The 17,664-nt window shown below is 48.4% G+C and overlaps 1 protein-coding gene across 1 annotated transcript in view; it reads right to left on the bottom strand.

The window, feature by feature from the left end:
- Nucleotides 1–17,664, bottom strand: part of ATP11A (ATPase, class VI, type 11A) — a 93,793-nt gene that overhangs the window by 20,416 nt on the left and 55,713 nt on the right. The window contains exons 19-26 of the mRNA XM_011933952.1: nt 16,035–16,138; nt 9,003–9,184; nt 5,573–5,824; nt 3,989–4,163; nt 2,165–2,267; nt 1,795–1,940; nt 628–687; nt 270–400 (exon numbers count right to left, since the gene is read on the bottom strand). Coding sequence (XP_011789342.1) covers nt 270–400; nt 628–687; nt 1,795–1,940; nt 2,165–2,267; nt 3,989–4,163; nt 5,573–5,824; nt 9,003–9,184; nt 16,035–16,138 — 1,153 coding nt within the window. The remainder of the gene's footprint in view (nt 1–269; nt 401–627; nt 688–1,794; nt 1,941–2,164; nt 2,268–3,988; nt 4,164–5,572; nt 5,825–9,002; nt 9,185–16,034; nt 16,139–17,664) is intronic.

The raw sequence follows: 17,664 nt of genomic DNA, 5'->3' as shown, positions 1-17,664 counted from the left end.
ATGCCATCCCTTAAAAAAAAAAAAAAAAAAAAAAAAAAAGGAAAAAAGGCATAGAAAACATTTGCAATTCTGATTGCCATCTTCAGGCTTCAGTGACTCTGGTCCCAGTCACTTCCCATGAAGGCAGTTGGCCCGCCAACCACTGAGCACACGAGTGACAGAAGGAGGCGTCCATCTAGGGCAGGTGCCCGGGGAGTCCTTTACCCCTCCTGGATGGGAACTGTCTTCTTCCCCTATGGGCACACTGCACACGTTAACGTGCCAGGCACCGGGGTGGCCCACGTCCACAAGGACCTCGAGTTGGAGTTAATTCTTGCAGTGGTGTCAGGACGCCCAGCTCGGCACTGCTGGGCCCTGGGGAGACCACATCATCATTAGCCCTCATCTCAGGGCCAGAGCACTTTCAGAAGACACGGAATAAGCGGCCTCCAGGACGGCAACTCATCAGCACCGCGGCCCCCACCCCACGCCGGACCTTTCACCCCCGTCTGCTGCTGGGCACCCTGGCTTCCTCGCAATGCCGGGGAGTGCTGCTGATTCCCAAGTCTCCTCTCCCCATGGCAGCCACCCACTGGGGGAAGGAAAAGAAGGCTCAGACAGCCTGTCCCTGAAGACCCTAGGACTGACCTGTTGTGAAAACCCACAGAAGAACTGGTATAAAAACTGCGGGAAGATGAAGCAGACATTCTGAAAGGGAAGGCAGAGCTGTTAGTTCAGTGATGGGGCAGACGGAGGCAGCCGCCACTTCCAGCGTGGCCTGCCCCACCGGGGAGGAGGGATCCACGTGTGCCCAGAGTGCGGGAGAACAGCACTAATGGGTTCTAGAAAGTCTTCTCTTATTTCAGGGGCAACTGAAATGCACATGTGACCACGTTCTGGCCACTCTGAGGACAATGTATAGGGGAAATTTGTCAGCTCCAAGAGACACAAGAAGGCAATGCAGGTATCAGTATAAACAGGAAAGAATCGAACTGCACAGTGAATAAGGAATTCTAAAATACCATTCCTCAAACATTTCCACCTGAAAGGTTCTCATTGGTTCCGCACTCAATTCTGTGGAGGGGAGAAAAGGACTGGGGGTCTCCCGTGGCACAGCAGGCTCTCCTCATTCTTGGGGGTACATTCCCAGACCCGGGGGGGATGAAGAATCTGCGGACGGTCCTGAACCCTGTCTACACTGTAGATGGGTATGTGTGTTCCTACACATACACACCCATGATAAAGTTTTATTTATAAAGTAGGTGCAGTAAGAGAGTAACAACAAAACATAGAATAACTATAATAATATACCATAATCAAAGGTACATGAATTTGGTCTCTCCCTCCTCCTCTTAAAATATATTATCGGGTCGTATTCACCATTCTTCTTCTTGTGATCTGTCAACCTGGTCACCAAGACAGCTACAGAGTGACTGAGGGGCAGGTAGTGTACACAGCATCGGCACACCAGACAAAGGGACAAGCCACATCCCAGGAAGGACAGAGCAGGACGGCATGAGGCTTCATCACGCTGCTCGGAATGGCATGCCATTTAAAACTTAGACACCGTTTATTTCTGCAATTTCCATTTGACATTTTTGGGCCTGGGTTGACTGTAGGTAATGGAAACTGTAAAAAGCAAAGCCACGGCTAAGCGGGACATGACTGCAATCAGATTCACCCCTTCCTTTCTGACAGTTGCTGCTACCTAGAGATCAATGACCTCTTGGGGCATCAAGTGGTTCAGACAAGGGTCGTGCCAGCCTGTGCGTGATCTGCTGCTGAAATTGTGAGGGGGAGCGGCGATCCGCCTACCTTATAAAAGAAGTACTGCACGAGCTCAGATATCCTAATGTAATAAAAATGCCCGTGAACAAGCAGCATCTTCTTCAAATGCTTAAACTTTGGGATTGCATAGTCGCTGTTCCTGGCAGCCTGACGGCCTTCCTTGCCGATGACACCTAGAAGATGGAGGTGAAGGAGCTGAGGAAATGCTTTCCGCACACCACGCACAGGGCAGGGACGGGGAGAAGAATGGATGAAACCATCATCACGAGCCTTCCTGGTCACACACGAGGGTGATGACGGGGGTGTCCTGAATGCACCTGCATGCTGCCATGGGCCTCTGTCTGGCGGAGGGGTGACCTGGTCACCAGGACGTGCCGGCAGCAAGGATGAAGCTCACCTATGCCCACGTGCGCTTCCAGAATCATGCTGACATCATTTGCGCCGTCGCCAACTGCTAACGTGATTGGGTGCTCTTTTGAAAATTTGATTAATTTAACAATCTGCAAAAGAAAGAAAGGCAGCATTTATCTTCACTATTCCACTTCTGAACAGGTTATGCATTCACTAGGCAGAACTAATGAAGATGTAAAGTTAGCGTAGGCAAATAAAAAAATTATCTACTTGAGCTAATTTACGACATTCTGTTTTCTCCATATAGGATAAAACTTTTTTTCATACTGAAAACAAAATAAAGTAAAAGAAATGAAGTATGATTAAAATGACGTGGGCTGGAAAAGGCTGGTAGACAAACTTTGGCGGTACAGACGTGAGATATATGAAGTAGTTTGTGGTTATTGTTATAGTCATCTATTTAAATATATGGAAAAATGTGTAAATACTGGCAAAATATATTTAAATATACAGGGGCAAATGTGAACCCTGGATTCTGTTAGAAAACATCACTATTCCAAGGTACTTCAAGCTATTTGGTATAAAGCATCTATTTCTAAAACTAAACTATTCCTAATGCTATTTTCATTTTCAAATTTGTAACATGCAAAATCAAATATGACAATTTTATGTAAAAAATTTCCAAGTTTTTAGTCAATTTCTTTTTTCCCCCATGTATGCACCTAAATGTAACAGTTCAAGATATAAGACTGAAGAGATGGGGGAAATATGTGGGTGCCTTGTTTCAAGATAGGAAACTGAAACACAAGTTAATTTGTATGAAACGTTTCAAAAGCCAGTTGAGAACTTAAAAAAGTACTATGGAATACATGAAGAGCAAATGGCAAACCCTGAGTTGCTGTTACATTCAGGAAGTAATCCTGTAAGGTTTATGTGCAGTTACACATGTGAGGGAGAGGAGAACATCAAACTGTCTTCCCCACATGGAAGGTCTGTGAATGCTTGAGGCTCAGCTTGTCGTCCTGAGGACCCCCACTCCGTGTTTTTGGCGAAATTGACAGATTAATGCACACACGGGCACAAACTCTCAACTTTTCATCTCCTTGGTTTCCAGAGTTTGTGTGAGATGTTTTTTACCTTAAACACTGGGTTGCTCTGACCAGTTATGGATTTACTGATGAACAGGTCAAGAGAAATTGACGTATCGTGTCTAAAATGTGGTATAACAAAGCTGGAATTTTTCTAGGCTTCCTGAGATCAGAAAGACATCCATGTTTACACGTATATTCCATAGTGCTTTTGAAGTGTTTACAGAAAAAACTTCGGTGTGTGTTTCCCACAAGAACATGGGCACGTGAGACGTTCGGAGTTTGATGGACAAGACAAGTTGAATCCTCGTGGCATTTCCCAACTGCAGCCTTTTGGGCAAATTATTCCAATTTGTAAAGCTGGTGCCCTCATTCGCCTGAAAGGGTTAGTTTGAGGCTAAAAGCATTTGTGTCTGTAGGAGGCACACAATAGGTGCTCAATAATGTCAGCTCTCTTCCCCTAAACCTTTAGTGTAGATTCTCAGGATTGACTGAGGCAATTTTTTTTTTTTTTTTTTTAACAGAAGTCAGCCAGGGCAGCTGTCCTGGCCATTGCATCTGGAAGGGTCACACGTCAGACTGGTCAACACCCACTAACCAACGAGCCTGGCCCAACAAGCAAAACAAGATCTGCATTTTAAATCTCTACCATGGTTACTTCTCTTTTTAACAGGCGGTACCCTGCTAGGCTTTTTAACAATCCGCGGTGGTGAGACCTAACGGAAGGTTTCCAGTGTTTCGGACACCCTGACCACCAGCTATCGAGGATGGGCGGGCAGCACCTGGGCCTTCTGCAAAGGTGCCATGCGGCAGCAGAGCACCGCGCTGCAGCTCCGGCAGATTTCCAGGAAGAGCTCCCTGTAGTTGCTGGAACTCCCATCTTCGCGAGGCTTCATGATGAGAGACAGCGCAGCTCCGTCGATAATCAAGCCGTAGTCCTGCATATCTGCTGAGAGTCTGTCAGAGGACGTGAGTCAGAAAGACGCTCAATCACTAGATCTAGAGATTTTAGAAGACTCCGTATTTCTTTGGATGTCAACAGATGCTACAAATCCATGGGATTAAGAAACTAGTGTTTCTTGTTTTATCAATACAATCTTTATAGTATTGAATGTAACACCTTTGTCGACATTTAAGAGTGTATTTAGCGAAACATTCCTATTTTAGGTAAAGCAAGTGCACACTCTCTTTGTGGACTCGTTAAGTCCCTGTACTTTTGAAACAACAGGAAGGTGTTCATCTTGCAGTCTAAGATCTTGGTCAGTCTTTATTCTCAACCTGCTTGGTCACAGTCTTTATTTGTATAGCTAAGTTCTTGGGTTTCTGCCTGGATGACCTAAGTTGTAAAGAATGTGGTCATAATCTCCTCTTCGCTGGGTTTCAAAATGACAAGGAGGCTGGATGCGATGGCTCATGCCTATAATCCCAGCACTTTGGGAGGCCAAGGCGGGCGGATCACCTGAGGTCAGGAGTTCAAGATCAGCCTGGCCAACATGGTGAAACCCCATCTCTATTAAAAATACAAAAATTAGCTGGGTGTAGTGGTGAGCGCTTTTAATCCCAGCTACTTGGGAGGCTGAGGCAGGAGAATTGTTTGAACCTGGGAGGCAGAGGTTGCAGTGAGCCAAGATCACGCCATGCACTCTAGCCTGGGTGACGGAGTGAGGCTCCATCTCAAAAACAAAACACAAAAAACAAACAAAGAAAACAAACAAGGAACATCTCTAATACCTAAAAGGAGTTCTGCAGATTACAGATCAGGTAGAGGGAATTATCTGTGCTATTTATGAATAACTTAACATTTGTGTAAATTAGACAGCTGCTTTTGCTTTACGTACATGAATGAAACTGAAATGATTCAAATAAAATCTAATCTCAGATAATGCATCTAACACCAGTAAGGACAGCATCGATAAAATGTGTCTGAATAAACTACTGAATATTCTTGGGGAAAAAACAACTCTTGGGCATGCACTGCTTTGTCTCAGACGAACAACCATGCATTATTAATGTCTCCACTTCCTCCAGCAGATGTTTGAAGGTGCCTGCAGCACAGCCCCTAAGTCTCAGAAGCAGATGAGAATTATCCTACTCAAAATATTTTATCAATCGTGTCTCTTTGCATCTGTTACCCGGCAGTCTGAAACTGACACATACACACGTATGTGAAAAAGACACGTCACAACTGCTGGAAAAACCAGCCCATCTTGTTCCCAGTGTTCACCTGACCCGTAAGAAGCCGGCATTAATGTCCCAGGGGAGAACCGAATTCCCAGTAAGGACAATGCAGTTCCCCCACTTGCAGGCCATTGGGTCTGAAGCCCCTTCTGAGGGAGTGGGGGTGGGGGCGGGGACGCGCTGCCTACCCTGAGAAGTTGTCTCTGGTCAGGCTCCCGCTGTGGCGCAGGACCGTCTTGCTCAGCTCGAACAGGACGTCGTGCAGGCTCTGCTCCTCGATCCTCTTGGTGGTCAGCTCCAGCAGCTGCGTGTTCCTGCGGAAGAGCTTGCAGGCATAGCACGTGGCTGCGGCCGTCTCCATCTTGTCTCCCGTGAGAACCCAGACCTTGATCCCGGCCTTTTGCAGGGCCTCGATGGTGTCTGCAGCTTTCTCCTGCAGCCTGAGGGAGGCAAAACCAAACACAACACAGAGAAAAGTCAGTGCTGACCCAGGAAATCCAAATAAGGAACTGCAGAAACTTGCAAAGCTGACAAAATATTGTAGCCCCTCAAAATCAAAACGTGCCATGCTGTGGTTCATGATCTTACCACAAAGTACCTGAAGCGGCTTCTGAAGGTCTGAATTAGTGTTTCACAGCGAAACACTTCATAACAGCAGAGAGATAAACATGGACCAAACATCTGAGATGGAAAGCGCTGTCTGGTGTCACTGATGTCTGACAAGCCTGGCAGTTTTCTGTGTAGCTGGGACTCACTACCTGGGGAGGGTTTCAGGAAATTATAACCACCACCAAAAATGTCTCAACCATGGAAAGATGGGATCTGGACTCAAGGTGGTCACGAATATTCTTTATCTTTTGTTTTGTATAAACTGTTCTAAGTTTGTCACTTAGAACCCACTTGGGGTCCACGTACCTCTAAATAAAATAAAATACTGAGAATAATACTAGTGATTCTATGGCCAACAAGTATCATGGGCTTGCCACGTGCCAGGCCCATGTGACACTTCCTGTGTGCACTCTTTCATGCTCACCACTGTCATGAGTAAGGACGTTGCATCACATCCATTTTACATACGGAAAACCCAAAGCCTGCAGATGCTACAGAAGGTATCCGGGGAGAAGTGGCTCTTCTGACGCCAGTCAGGTCACTTCCCTCTCCTTGGATCGGGGGTCAAAACCACATTTGCCTCATTTCGGGGCCTGCATTTTTTCTAGGTTTTAGACTTTACTTTCGTGTGAAGGAACACGTTATGCTTCCGGAAAGCATGAAAGGAAAGGATTTAAATTCTAACTGGAATGATCTGGTTTTCTGGGAAGAACTTCCTAGCTAAAAGTCTCAAGATCAGACAATCATAGTACTCTATAGATGGAAAAAACGCCTCTAATTTTATATGTGTGTGTATGTATGTGTATATATATGTGCATGTGTATATGTGTGTGTGTGTGCATATATATATAGAGAGAGAGAGAGAGAGAGAGCGCGCGAGCGAGAGAACGCATGAGAGCACAAGAACGCTTTGTTATGTTGCCCAGGCTAGGGTACAGTGGTATGATCTCAGCTCACTGCAGCCTCCAACTCCTGGGCTCAAGCGATCCTCCCTCCTCAGCATCCCAAGTAGCTAGGACAACAAGTGACTGCTACCACACCTGATTAATTAAAAAAAAAATTCAAGAGATGGGATCTCACCATGCTGCCCAGGCTGGCTCAAACTCCTGGCCTCAATCAATCCTCCAGCATCAGCCTCCCAAAGTGCTAGGATTACAAGTGTGCTGCACCAGGCCTGGCCCTGTTTACAAGCGTGCTGCACCGGGCCTGGCCCTGTTTACAACAGTGCTGCACCGGGCCTGGCCCTGTTTACAAGCGTGCTGCACCGGGCCTGGCCCTGTTTACAAGCGTGCTGCACCGGGCCTGGCCCTGTTTACAAGTGTGCTCCACTGGGCCTGGCCCTATAACTCGATTCAAAAGGAAGCTGAAGCTCAGAGACGTTTTGCACTTGCTGACTGGAGATTTTAAGGAAATAATTTATAAGCAAACATCATCACTTCAAAGCCACTGAGACCCCCCGCCCCCCCGACCAGGCATTAACTCTCCACTTTTCTACATTCCCAATCCAGTCAAGTCAACCCGCCCCCTGCTCCGGGGGCTCTGTCCCATCTGCTCTGCTGGAGGCATCCCCACGCTCCTCCACCACGGCCTCTAAAGATCGACCCAGCTGCTCCCCAGGCAAAGACCATCCTATGGACACCCCTCTTCTCCTGGACAGACAGCAGGTGAGTGGCTGGCCATGACAGCAAGGCCCCACCTCCCAGCAGCACCACCAACAAAGCCTTTCGGCAGTCGTGGCCCTGCGCTCTGAAGCCTTCCTGTGTGCAAGGCGCGTTCTTTACATGGTGCTCCGTCGCTTACTCTGGACTGAACGGGGAGCGTGACTTCAAAACAAAACACAAAACCACCAAACAAAACTTCCCACTTCACATAATACTCCATTCACATTGACAACTCGGGGAATATTTGTTCAACACACTCACAAAATGCAGGGTTAGTGATGACGATTTCAGTTTTGGACCGAAATGGATCTTAAAGATTTTCAAACTTGATGCTTTTAACTTCTAGGAGATAAACTCCTAGTAAACTTCCTGAAGTTTCTGCTTCATTCTCATCAATTGGAACATTTTTTTTCTCTCCTCCATTCCTACAAACCACTGAAATCCATGCCTTTCACTCAGCTCTGAAGGTGCCATGTGGACCTGACGACTGTTTCTTAGTGGCCTCGGCCTCAAACAACTTTCAGTCCCCATTGTGGAGCTGGGGCACACTGGCAACTCTCGCCTTAGAGGTACCTGAAAATCTGTAATTGGTAATTTTGCTGGTTATGATGATGATTAGTTTAATTTTCTACTTCATTATTTTAAGTTTTTTCAAAACTAAGAAGTAATACCAGTATTTGGAAAGAACTAGCAACAAGTTTAGGAACAGAGTTAGTTGTGGATTCCATTCTAAAGAGTAATTACAGCCGGGCATGACCGCTCATGCCTGCAGTTCCAGCACTTTCAGAGGCTGAGGTGGGAGGACTGCTTGAGGCCAGGAGCTTGAGACCAGCCTGGGCAACATAGTGAAATCCTATCTCTACAAAAAATATGAAAAATTAGCCAGGCATGGTGGTATGTGCTTGAAGTTCTAGCTACTCAGGAGGCTGAGAAGGGAGGACAGCTTGAACCTGGGAGTTTGAGGCTGCAGTGAGCTGTGATGGTGCCACTGCACTCTAGCCTGGGCAACATGGCAAGATGCCATCCCTTAAAAAAAAAAAAAAAAAAAAAGAATTTGCAAGAGTCCTTCCATCTTGCCTGTTGATGATATGAAAAAGCTATTTTCACTACTTCCTGGGAAAGTGTGCTTTCAGGCATCTTATTCATGGATAACAAAATATCCCACAGGCATGACCTTCCTGACATGACTCTAGCATGTAGCCAGACACCTATCCTCTCCCTGAGCAGCAAACACGCCCCACTGGCTGTGCAGCTGGCCTCCCTCCCTTCCACTCGCCCTCACACACCCCGGGCCGTCGGCCTGCATCCTAGCTTGTCTCTCAGGACGGGGTGCGTGTGTTTACTTTACCGGTCCTCAACAGCCGTGGCACCAAGCAGAATAAGATCTTTCTCTATTTGCTCATAGGCTTCTGCTAACTTTTTCTCTCGATCTTGAAGGGCCACTTTGGCAGCCTGCAGCAGTTTACAAATGCCTTCATATTCTTCTTGGATCAGCCTCTTATAAGCAACACACAAAGTTCGGAGCCCCTCCTGCAGAATACAACGCAGCGTTTAGCACAAATTCAAGGTGTCACTTGCTGAAATATTATGCTCCATGGCCTTCCCAGTATCCCTTCTCTCATTAGAAAAACTAACCCAGGAATTGTAACCCTTTCAAAACTTACAGTACTAAGTAAACAAAGAAAGATTATAACCCAACCAACTCTTGAAAGGAGTAAGTCAACAAGTGAATTATTTAAGTCCACATTAAATATAAAGAATCATTATGGATCACAGACTAGAAAGCCTGGAAATCAGTAACAGAAATCAGGGTCATCTACCAAAAGATAAACTTCATTCCTTTACTTTGACAAATGCAGAGTTAAACTGAACCTTTTTTTAAGGATAATCATTTGTAATTTTACGGGCAATATCAAGTGATATTTCTAAAGTAACCATGTTTTATGCGGGAAGTTTGTAAGGTGGTTGTTCTTTCACGATGAAGGAAGCCTGCCAGGTTATTTATCAAAATCATCGGTTGCACGGGAACATAAGAAATCAAGAATCACAAATTCTTTACTGTGGTCACGATTCTGGATGTCACCACACAGAGAGAATGCAGCCGCCACCAGCAAGACACAAGGAAGGGGGGCAGAGGCTGAAGCGGCCACAAGGGGGTGGTTCACAGATGAGCCTCTTCATTCCGTCAGTCAAGGCTGCTGAGGGCGACCGCCACAGAGGTTTACCAGATGATCTAGGGTGTTTCCCTTCCCTTTTCCCTGCTCCTTCAGCCCCAGCCCTACTGATAGTAAAAGAACCACAATCCTCCCAAATAACCACTTTAAAATCTGGGAGAATGCTGGTTTTTAAGAGTTGAATCATGTTTCCCATTCTATGGATGAAGCGTCCCCTAACTCTCAGGGAAGGCTCGTATTGATCACCAGTTCCAGACCTCTTAATTCGTGTGAAGGACAGAATTGCCACTGGGTCGATGGCTCTCATGGCCCTTGAGCTCTCAAAAGCCAGAAGGGGAAAGGGGGAGTTGAAGAAGTGAGAACACAAGACAGGGTCTATGTGTGCCTGAGCCCTGTGCACTAGGAACACTCTTGAACTCCTTCCTTTCCATCCTCCAGATATTGTCTCCTGGTCAAGAATAAGTGAGAAGCCAGTGGACCTGTCCCAGAGGAAAGCAGAACAAACACCGCTCAGCCGCCCCAGCCTCACCTCCTGCTGAGCACACCACCTTGCGGCTTTCTGCTCATGGGTTTGCCTCTATTGTTAGGCGCTGGGTTCCCTGGCTGTGGGCGCTGTGTCTGACTTCATCACTGAATCCCTAGCACACAGCCCAAACCCAACAACTTTTGCTGAATAAGTAAGTGGTTGAAATTAGACCTTTTGTGCACCTGGTCATCAAGTTACAGATTGGAGACATAAATGCGAATTGCACAATGAATTCTCTGACTTTTCCTAAGAGGCAATAAAACATACAAGATATACAGCTTCAGTCCAACATCAGAAAAACTGCATAACAAGAAAATGGTTTTATAGGATAATAACCCAGAGTGGCCCCAGAACTTAGGTTGCTGTAAGTGGTAAGCAGAAGCTTTTGGAAATAAATGTTCCTGCTTTTAAACGTCAATCAGGGACTTTCTCTTGTGGTAACACAGAAGAGAAATACTTTTTTTTTTTTTTTTTTTGAGACGGAGTCTCGCTCTGTCACCCAAACTGGAGTGCAGTGGCCGGATCTCAGCTCACTGCAAGCTCCGCCTCCTGGGTTCATGCCATTCTCCTGCCTCAGCCTCCCGAGTAGCTGGGACTACAGGCGCCCGCAACCTCACTCGGCTAGTTTTTTGTATTTTTTAGTAGAGACGGGGTTTCACCATGTTAGCCAGGATGGTCTCGATCTCCTGACCTCGTGATCCGCCTGTCTCGGCCTCCTAAAGTGCTGGGATTACACGCTTGAGCCACCGCGCCCGGCCGAGAAATACTTTTATCTATTCCTCCTGCTAAGTACTACAAAAACCCTGGACACAGCACATAAAACAAAACCAGATAAATACACTACAAGAAAACTGTACAACAATATCCCTTAGAAATATAGATGCAAATATCCTCAACAAAATACTAGCAAACTGAATCCAATGGCACACTGAAAGGATCATACACCACGACCAAGTGGGGTTTATTCCAGGAATGCAAAAGTGAGTCAGCATATGAAAGTCAATGCAATATATGACATTAATAGAATGAAAGGGAAAATCCCACATGATCATCTCAACTGATGCAGAAAAGGCATCTGAAAAAAATCACCCTTTTGGTGATAAAATCACTTAATAAACTGGGTAGAGAAGAAACCTCCTCAACATGGTAAAAACCACTTAAGTGAAAAACTCAGCTGGGCACGGTGACTCATGCCTCTAATCCCAGCACTATGGGAGGCCAAGGTGGGTGGATCACCTGAGGTGAGGAATTCAAGACCAGCTTGGCCAGTGTGGTGAAACCCCCTCTCTACCAAAAATACAAAAATTAGCCAGGTGTGGTGGTGCATGCCTGTAATCCCAGCTACTCAGGAGGCTGAGGCAAAAGAATTGCTTAAATCCAGGAGGCAGAGGTTACAGTGAGCCGAGATCATGCCATTGCACTCCAGCCTGGGCAACAAGAGCAAAACTCTGTCTCAAAAAAAAAAAAAGAAAAAAGAAAAACCTACAGCTAACATCACCCTCCACAGTGAAGGACTGAAAGCTTTTCCATAGGATCAGGAACAAGACAGGGATGCCGCTTTTGCCACTTCTGTTCAACAGAGTATTAGATGCTCTAGTGAGAGGATTAGGCTATAATGAGAAAAAGAAAGTTTCCACATTAGAAAGGATGTCTTTCTAAGGCCTCTCCATTTGCAGATGACATGATCCTATATCTAGAAGACCGTGAAGAATGTGCCCCCCGGCTAACTGAATTCAGCAAAGACGCATGGTACAAAGTCAACACATGAAAACTAGTGGCATTTCTATACACTACCAATGAAAAATATGAAAAGGAAATTTAAAAAAAATTCACTTATAATAACATCAACAAGAATAAAATACTTAGGAATAAATTTAACCAAGGAGGTGAAAGACCCGAGGCTGAAAAATACCAAAGTTTGCTGAAATAAATTATAAAATACCTAAATAAATGTAAAGATATCCCATGTTCATGGATTGGAAGACTTAATATTGTTAAGATGACAACGCTACCCAAAGTGATCTACTGATTAAACAAAATCCCTATCAACATCCCAATGGCTCCCCCCTCCCGCCCTTCCTCTGTTTCTTTTTTTTTGAGACAGGGTCTTACTCAGTTGTCCATGGTAACATGCAGTGGTGCCGTCACGGCTCACTGCTGCTTTAAACTTCTGTGCTCAAGCAATCCTTCTACCTCATCCTGCCTGGTAGCTAGGACCACAGATCTGTGCCACCACCCCTGGCTGATTTTCCTTGTGTATGATTTGTAGAGACAGGGTCTTGCTATGCTTCCCAGGCTGGTCTCAAACTTCTGGCCTCAAGTGATCCTTCTGCCTCAGCCTCCCAAAGTGCTGGAATTACAAGTATGAGCCACCGTACCTGGCCCCCAGTGGCATTTTCTGCACAAATGAAAAAACCCATCCTAAAATTCCTATTAAATTTCAGAATAGCCAAACCATTTTATAAAAGAAGAACATATCTGAAAGACTCACACATTCTGGTTTCAAAGCCTGCTAGAAACTGACAGTAATCAAAACAGCGGGAACTGGGATAAAGACAGACGTAGAGAGAATGGGATGGAACAGAGAGCCCAGAAATAAACCTCCAGGTAAGTGGTCAAATGCTTTCCAGCAAGGGTGTCAGGATCACTCAGTGGGAGAGGAGAGTCTTCACCAAACGGTGCCAGGAAAACTGGATAACCAGACACAGGGGAATCAAGTAGGACCCTCCCTTTACGAAAGATGCAAAAATCAGCCAAACAAGGACTACACTCCTAAATTCAAGAGCTAAAACTAGAAAACTTATAGAAAAACACACAGCAGTGGCCGATCTTCACCATCCTGGATTTCACAGCGGTTTCCTCGACATGTGCTGACAGCAAGCACAGCCACCGAAAGGAGAAATCAACTGGACTCGAAGGACACACAGGCCCCTCTGGACTGTCTCTTTACTTACTGCCACTTCTCCTAAATCTGTAATTATTTCAAAATAAAATGCTGCCAACCGAGGGGGCCCTGCAAGTGCCCAGCTCACTGCCCAGACCCAGCTCACTACCTGGAGAGCTTCCAGGCCGAGGCTCAGGCAGGGTAATGAAGCCGGAGCCGGTGAATTCCCTGAGTTACGGGGCGGACCTGGGCATCAAGGGAACAAGTATCAGAATTCCCAGGATGAGTGGATGCCAGAGGCTGTGGATGGCCCCTCAAGCACCTGCAGTTGTGAGGGCCTGGCAACTGGACTGGTTAGTACCACTAGTGCCCAGCAACTGGACTAGTACCACTAGCACCTGGAAACTGGCCTGGTTAGTACCGCTGGTGTCTGGCACTTGGACTAGTACTACTAGCGCCGGCAACTGGACAGGTCGGTACCACTAGTGCCCAGCAACTGGACTGGTCAGTACCACTAGCCCTGGCAACTGGACTGGTTAGTACCACTGGTGCCTGGCACTTGGACTAGCACTGCTAGTGCCCGGTAACTGGACTGGTTACTATGGCTATTGCCCGGTAACTGGACTAGTACCACTAGCGGTTGGTAACTGGACTGATTAGTACTGCTAGTGCCTGGCAACTGGACTGATTAGTATCACTAGCACCTGGCAACTGGACTGGTTAGTACCGCTAGTGCCCAGCACTTGGACTAGTACCGCTAGTACTTGGCAACTGCATGAGTGCTGCTGTTCATCACACCAGAAACGAACAGGCCCACATGGCCGAGCCTCAGCAGTTACGGGAGTGAAAGACGCTGGATGAAACAGCCGCCTTTTGTGATTCTGCCGATAGGAAGCTCCAGAAGGTGGGCACGAGTCTGCAGTGACGGCGAGCGGAGCGGTGGTCTGCAGCGAGTGGGAGTTGGCAGGCATGGGAGTATGAGGGCACAAGACGGTCTCCGGGGTGAGGGACGTGTCCCCCTCCCAACAGGCAACGCTTCCACGTGTGCATTCGTGTGTCAACGCCCTTGTTGCTGTCGCATTTTAAATATGTACAGATGAATGTACGGCAATTACATCTCAAGAAGGCTTTTCGAAACAAGCAGCAAATGGACTTTAAAATCATCACAATTCACATAATCCATGTGCAGGACGCTTGTGCTACTCAGAGGAACCTGCTCAGCTTTCGTTCCGCAACTCTGTGGCTGGAGGAAGTCAGTGCTATTACTTTCCAGATCCCGCTTGGAGAAGTTCAACAATCCTAAACCTGCTGCTGATTTATGGATTCCTGTTGGTTCCAAGGCAGCTACTTTGTAGTGCTAGTTGTTGTTTTAATAGCAACTTAAAGGTGAATGATCTGCACATGGACAGCATTCCACGAAGTTCAGAGCCGCTCTGGCTGCTGCAAGCACACGCTCATGCGTGAAAGGGCTCCTGTCTGTCAGCAGGAATTCTTAATGCTCTGACATCTGCAGTAATCAAGTGTTGAGACTGACAGTGAGGACAAAGGTTGCTTTATTCATAAATGGTAAGTGAAGGCAGCGCTGAGCACTATGGCCTCTAGTCCGAGGTTCTCTTGGCTCAGCCTTCCTTGGTGCAGAGCCAGCCTCAGAAGTCTTGTTCCCAGTGCGTAGCCATTCTGGCCAGCGTCATTTCGGACCTCTGGGAGGAGAGCCTGTCAGTCACTGTTTCCTTCTCATGAAAAGATGAAGAAGGTGTGAGACGAGGGGCTGCCCTGGGCTGGAGTGAGGGAGAAGACCCCAGGGTGGCATCGGGAGAAGGGTGCAGACGCCGTGGGACAAAGCAGCCACGTGGGGAGCAGAGGGAGCGCATCCACCCAGCCACGTGTCACCCAGCCACGCGCCGCCCAGCGTTAGGGCATCTGACGGGAGGGAGTGCGTCCACCCAGCCACGCATCGCCCCACCACGCATCACCCAGCCACGCGTCACCCAGTCAGGCGTCACCCAGCGTTAGGGCGTCTGACGGGAGGGAGTGCGTCCACCCAGCCACGCATCGTCCCACCACGCATCACCCAGCCACGCGTCACCCAGTCACGCGTCACCCAGCGTTAGGGCGTCTGACGGGAGGGAGCGCGTCCACCCAGCCACGCATCACCCGGAGTTAAGGTGTCTGACGGGAGGGAGTGTGTCCACCCCAGCCACATGTCTGACGGGGAGGGGAGGCCCTGCTGTGAGAGACACTCAGGCCATCCCCCTACTGTAGCAGCCCCAAAGAGAGAAAGCCAGACCCGCAGAGTGGCAAGCTCAGGTGTGCGGGCCGCTGGGCAGTGCTACACAAGAAGGGGTGGAAAGAAACCTTATCGTACAGGCTTAAGACCCAGACGGGGAAAGAAACCCGAACAGGTGATGTCACAACAGAAAACGAAAGCCCTGACTTGTTCTGAAGCAAATCACTAGAAACGTCAAGACAAAGACCTTTTTGTTCCAATACAAGGACTACAAATGTGCTAATTCTGACTCCCCAAAACATCAATCAACCAACCTAGCACCCACCCCGAAATAAAACCCTGCACGAGGCTGGGGAGGAGACGGCCTGCGCCTGGCTGGGCATTGGAGGCCCCTCGGGGTAGATGCCGGCTGAAGCTGCCCGTCCGTCTGCACCTGGCCCAGCTGACTTCTGAACGTTCCCCAGGGGATACAATACGCCATTCCCAGCCAGGAACCTGTGGCACGTGGAATTCCTTCCTGACAACAGGGGTGCTGACCGCCACGAGGCCCGCCCCAGCCTGGCTCTCACCACCGCGTTCCGCTCCACTCTGGCTCGGATCTGGTCAACTTTGCCTTCTATCACTCGGGGGAAGATCGAAGAATCTGCTCCTTTGCAAAACAGATAAATTTCTCCTACAAAATGAGAGAAACGAGGAGTTTAATCACAATATGGGGAAGACTATTTTTAAAATTATGCCATTATTAAAAAACAAACAACCGGGATAGCAGTGTAGAAACCTTTTTAAAGAAGATTTTAATGGACCGGTTAACATGTTATAGTCAGGAAAAAATAAAACCTACAGATCACCTCCAAAGCCTCGTTTTATTCCTACAACCCTAGAAATCTCACAGGAAAGGCAGGAACCAGGGAAAGAACTTGGCTCCAGGACTCTGTTTTCTCTAGGAAAGACACCAAAGGGGATAAAACGCCCTTGGGACAGGGGCTGGGGTGACCCAAAGGGGGTCATGGTTTCTGAAATGCTGGGAGGTGAACACAAAATCCCCTTCACAGAGCCATGTGTCCTCACGCAGAGCAAGGCCGCCGGGCCACCCCTGCACTTGGAAGAGTCACAGGAAATGCTGCGTCATTTTTTCCCACGCCTCCTGTAACACTGTGATTGCTGTGGACATCCTTGTGCCGTGAATGCAGGCTTCTCAGGCCTCGGATACAGCGAGTTTCTCTTTCAGGCACTGCAGCACGCAGCAAAGGCCATGACAGTTCTGCCGTGATGTGACCTGCTCCCGACACACAGAACCCCCTTTGCCCCTGAAGCATCCCCTGGTCTGCGAAGCCACGTGGCACTCTGCCAGGCGACTGGTTTGTGCCTGGGCGCAGGGAAACGCCACAGTACTCCATCTCGGCGATGGCAGGGTGGGAGAAGCACCACAGCAGCCTGAGCGGCACGCTTAGGAAGCTCCATGCCCAGCTCCCGGCGGCACAGAGCCCTGATACCCCTAGACACTGAGGTCCCTTGGGAAGTCTATCGGGGACCAAATCCAGAGGGCCCCAGGGTGGGCACGCAGTGGTCCCCAGGCGGGTGGTGGGAGGGACGTGGGGAGGGGACGCTCCTGGGCTGACGACCCGGATCCAAGGCCTGGAGCTTGGACGAGGACTCAGGAGTAGGAATGGGTCCACCTTGCCTTCCTTCCCGGATCCCAGGAAGCGCTAAATCCTGAGACACCGACAGGGAAGCCGTGGGAACGTGGCTACACCTGACGCTCACGTGGCTGAGGTGACTGCCAACCTGCAGCCAGAGAGAACAGCACCTGGTGATGCGGGTGTTGCCAATACATGGAGCAAACCAGTGCCGAGCAAAGGCTGGAGAGGGTGGGAGAAGGCTGAGGCTGTAGGAGGCTGAGGCTGGAGGGCGTGGGACAGTGAGCAGGTGGGGGATGGAGGGCACAGGAGAATGGGGAGGCTGAGGCTGAAGGGGACGGGAGAGGACGGAGGCTGAGGCTGGAGGGCGCGGGAGAGTGAGCAGGTGGGGGGTGGAGGGGATGGAAGAGTGAGCAGGTACGGGATGGAGGGGATGGGAGAGTGGGGAGTCTGAGGCTGGAGGAGATGGGAGAGTGGGGAGTCTGAGGCTGGAGGGGATGGGAGAGTGGGGAGGCTGAAGCTGGAGGGGATGGGAGAGTGAGCAGGTGGGGGATGGAGGGGA

This window comes from Colobus angolensis, unplaced genomic scaffold, assembly GCF_000951035.1.
Source record: "Colobus angolensis palliatus isolate OR3802 unplaced genomic scaffold, Cang.pa_1.0 Scaffold13, whole genome shotgun sequence".
NCBI classification, from domain to species: Eukaryota; Metazoa; Chordata; class Mammalia; order Primates; family Cercopithecidae; genus Colobus; species Colobus angolensis.
Note: the sequence above shows the minus strand (reverse complement) of the source record. Positions and strands in the feature narration are given on the sequence as shown.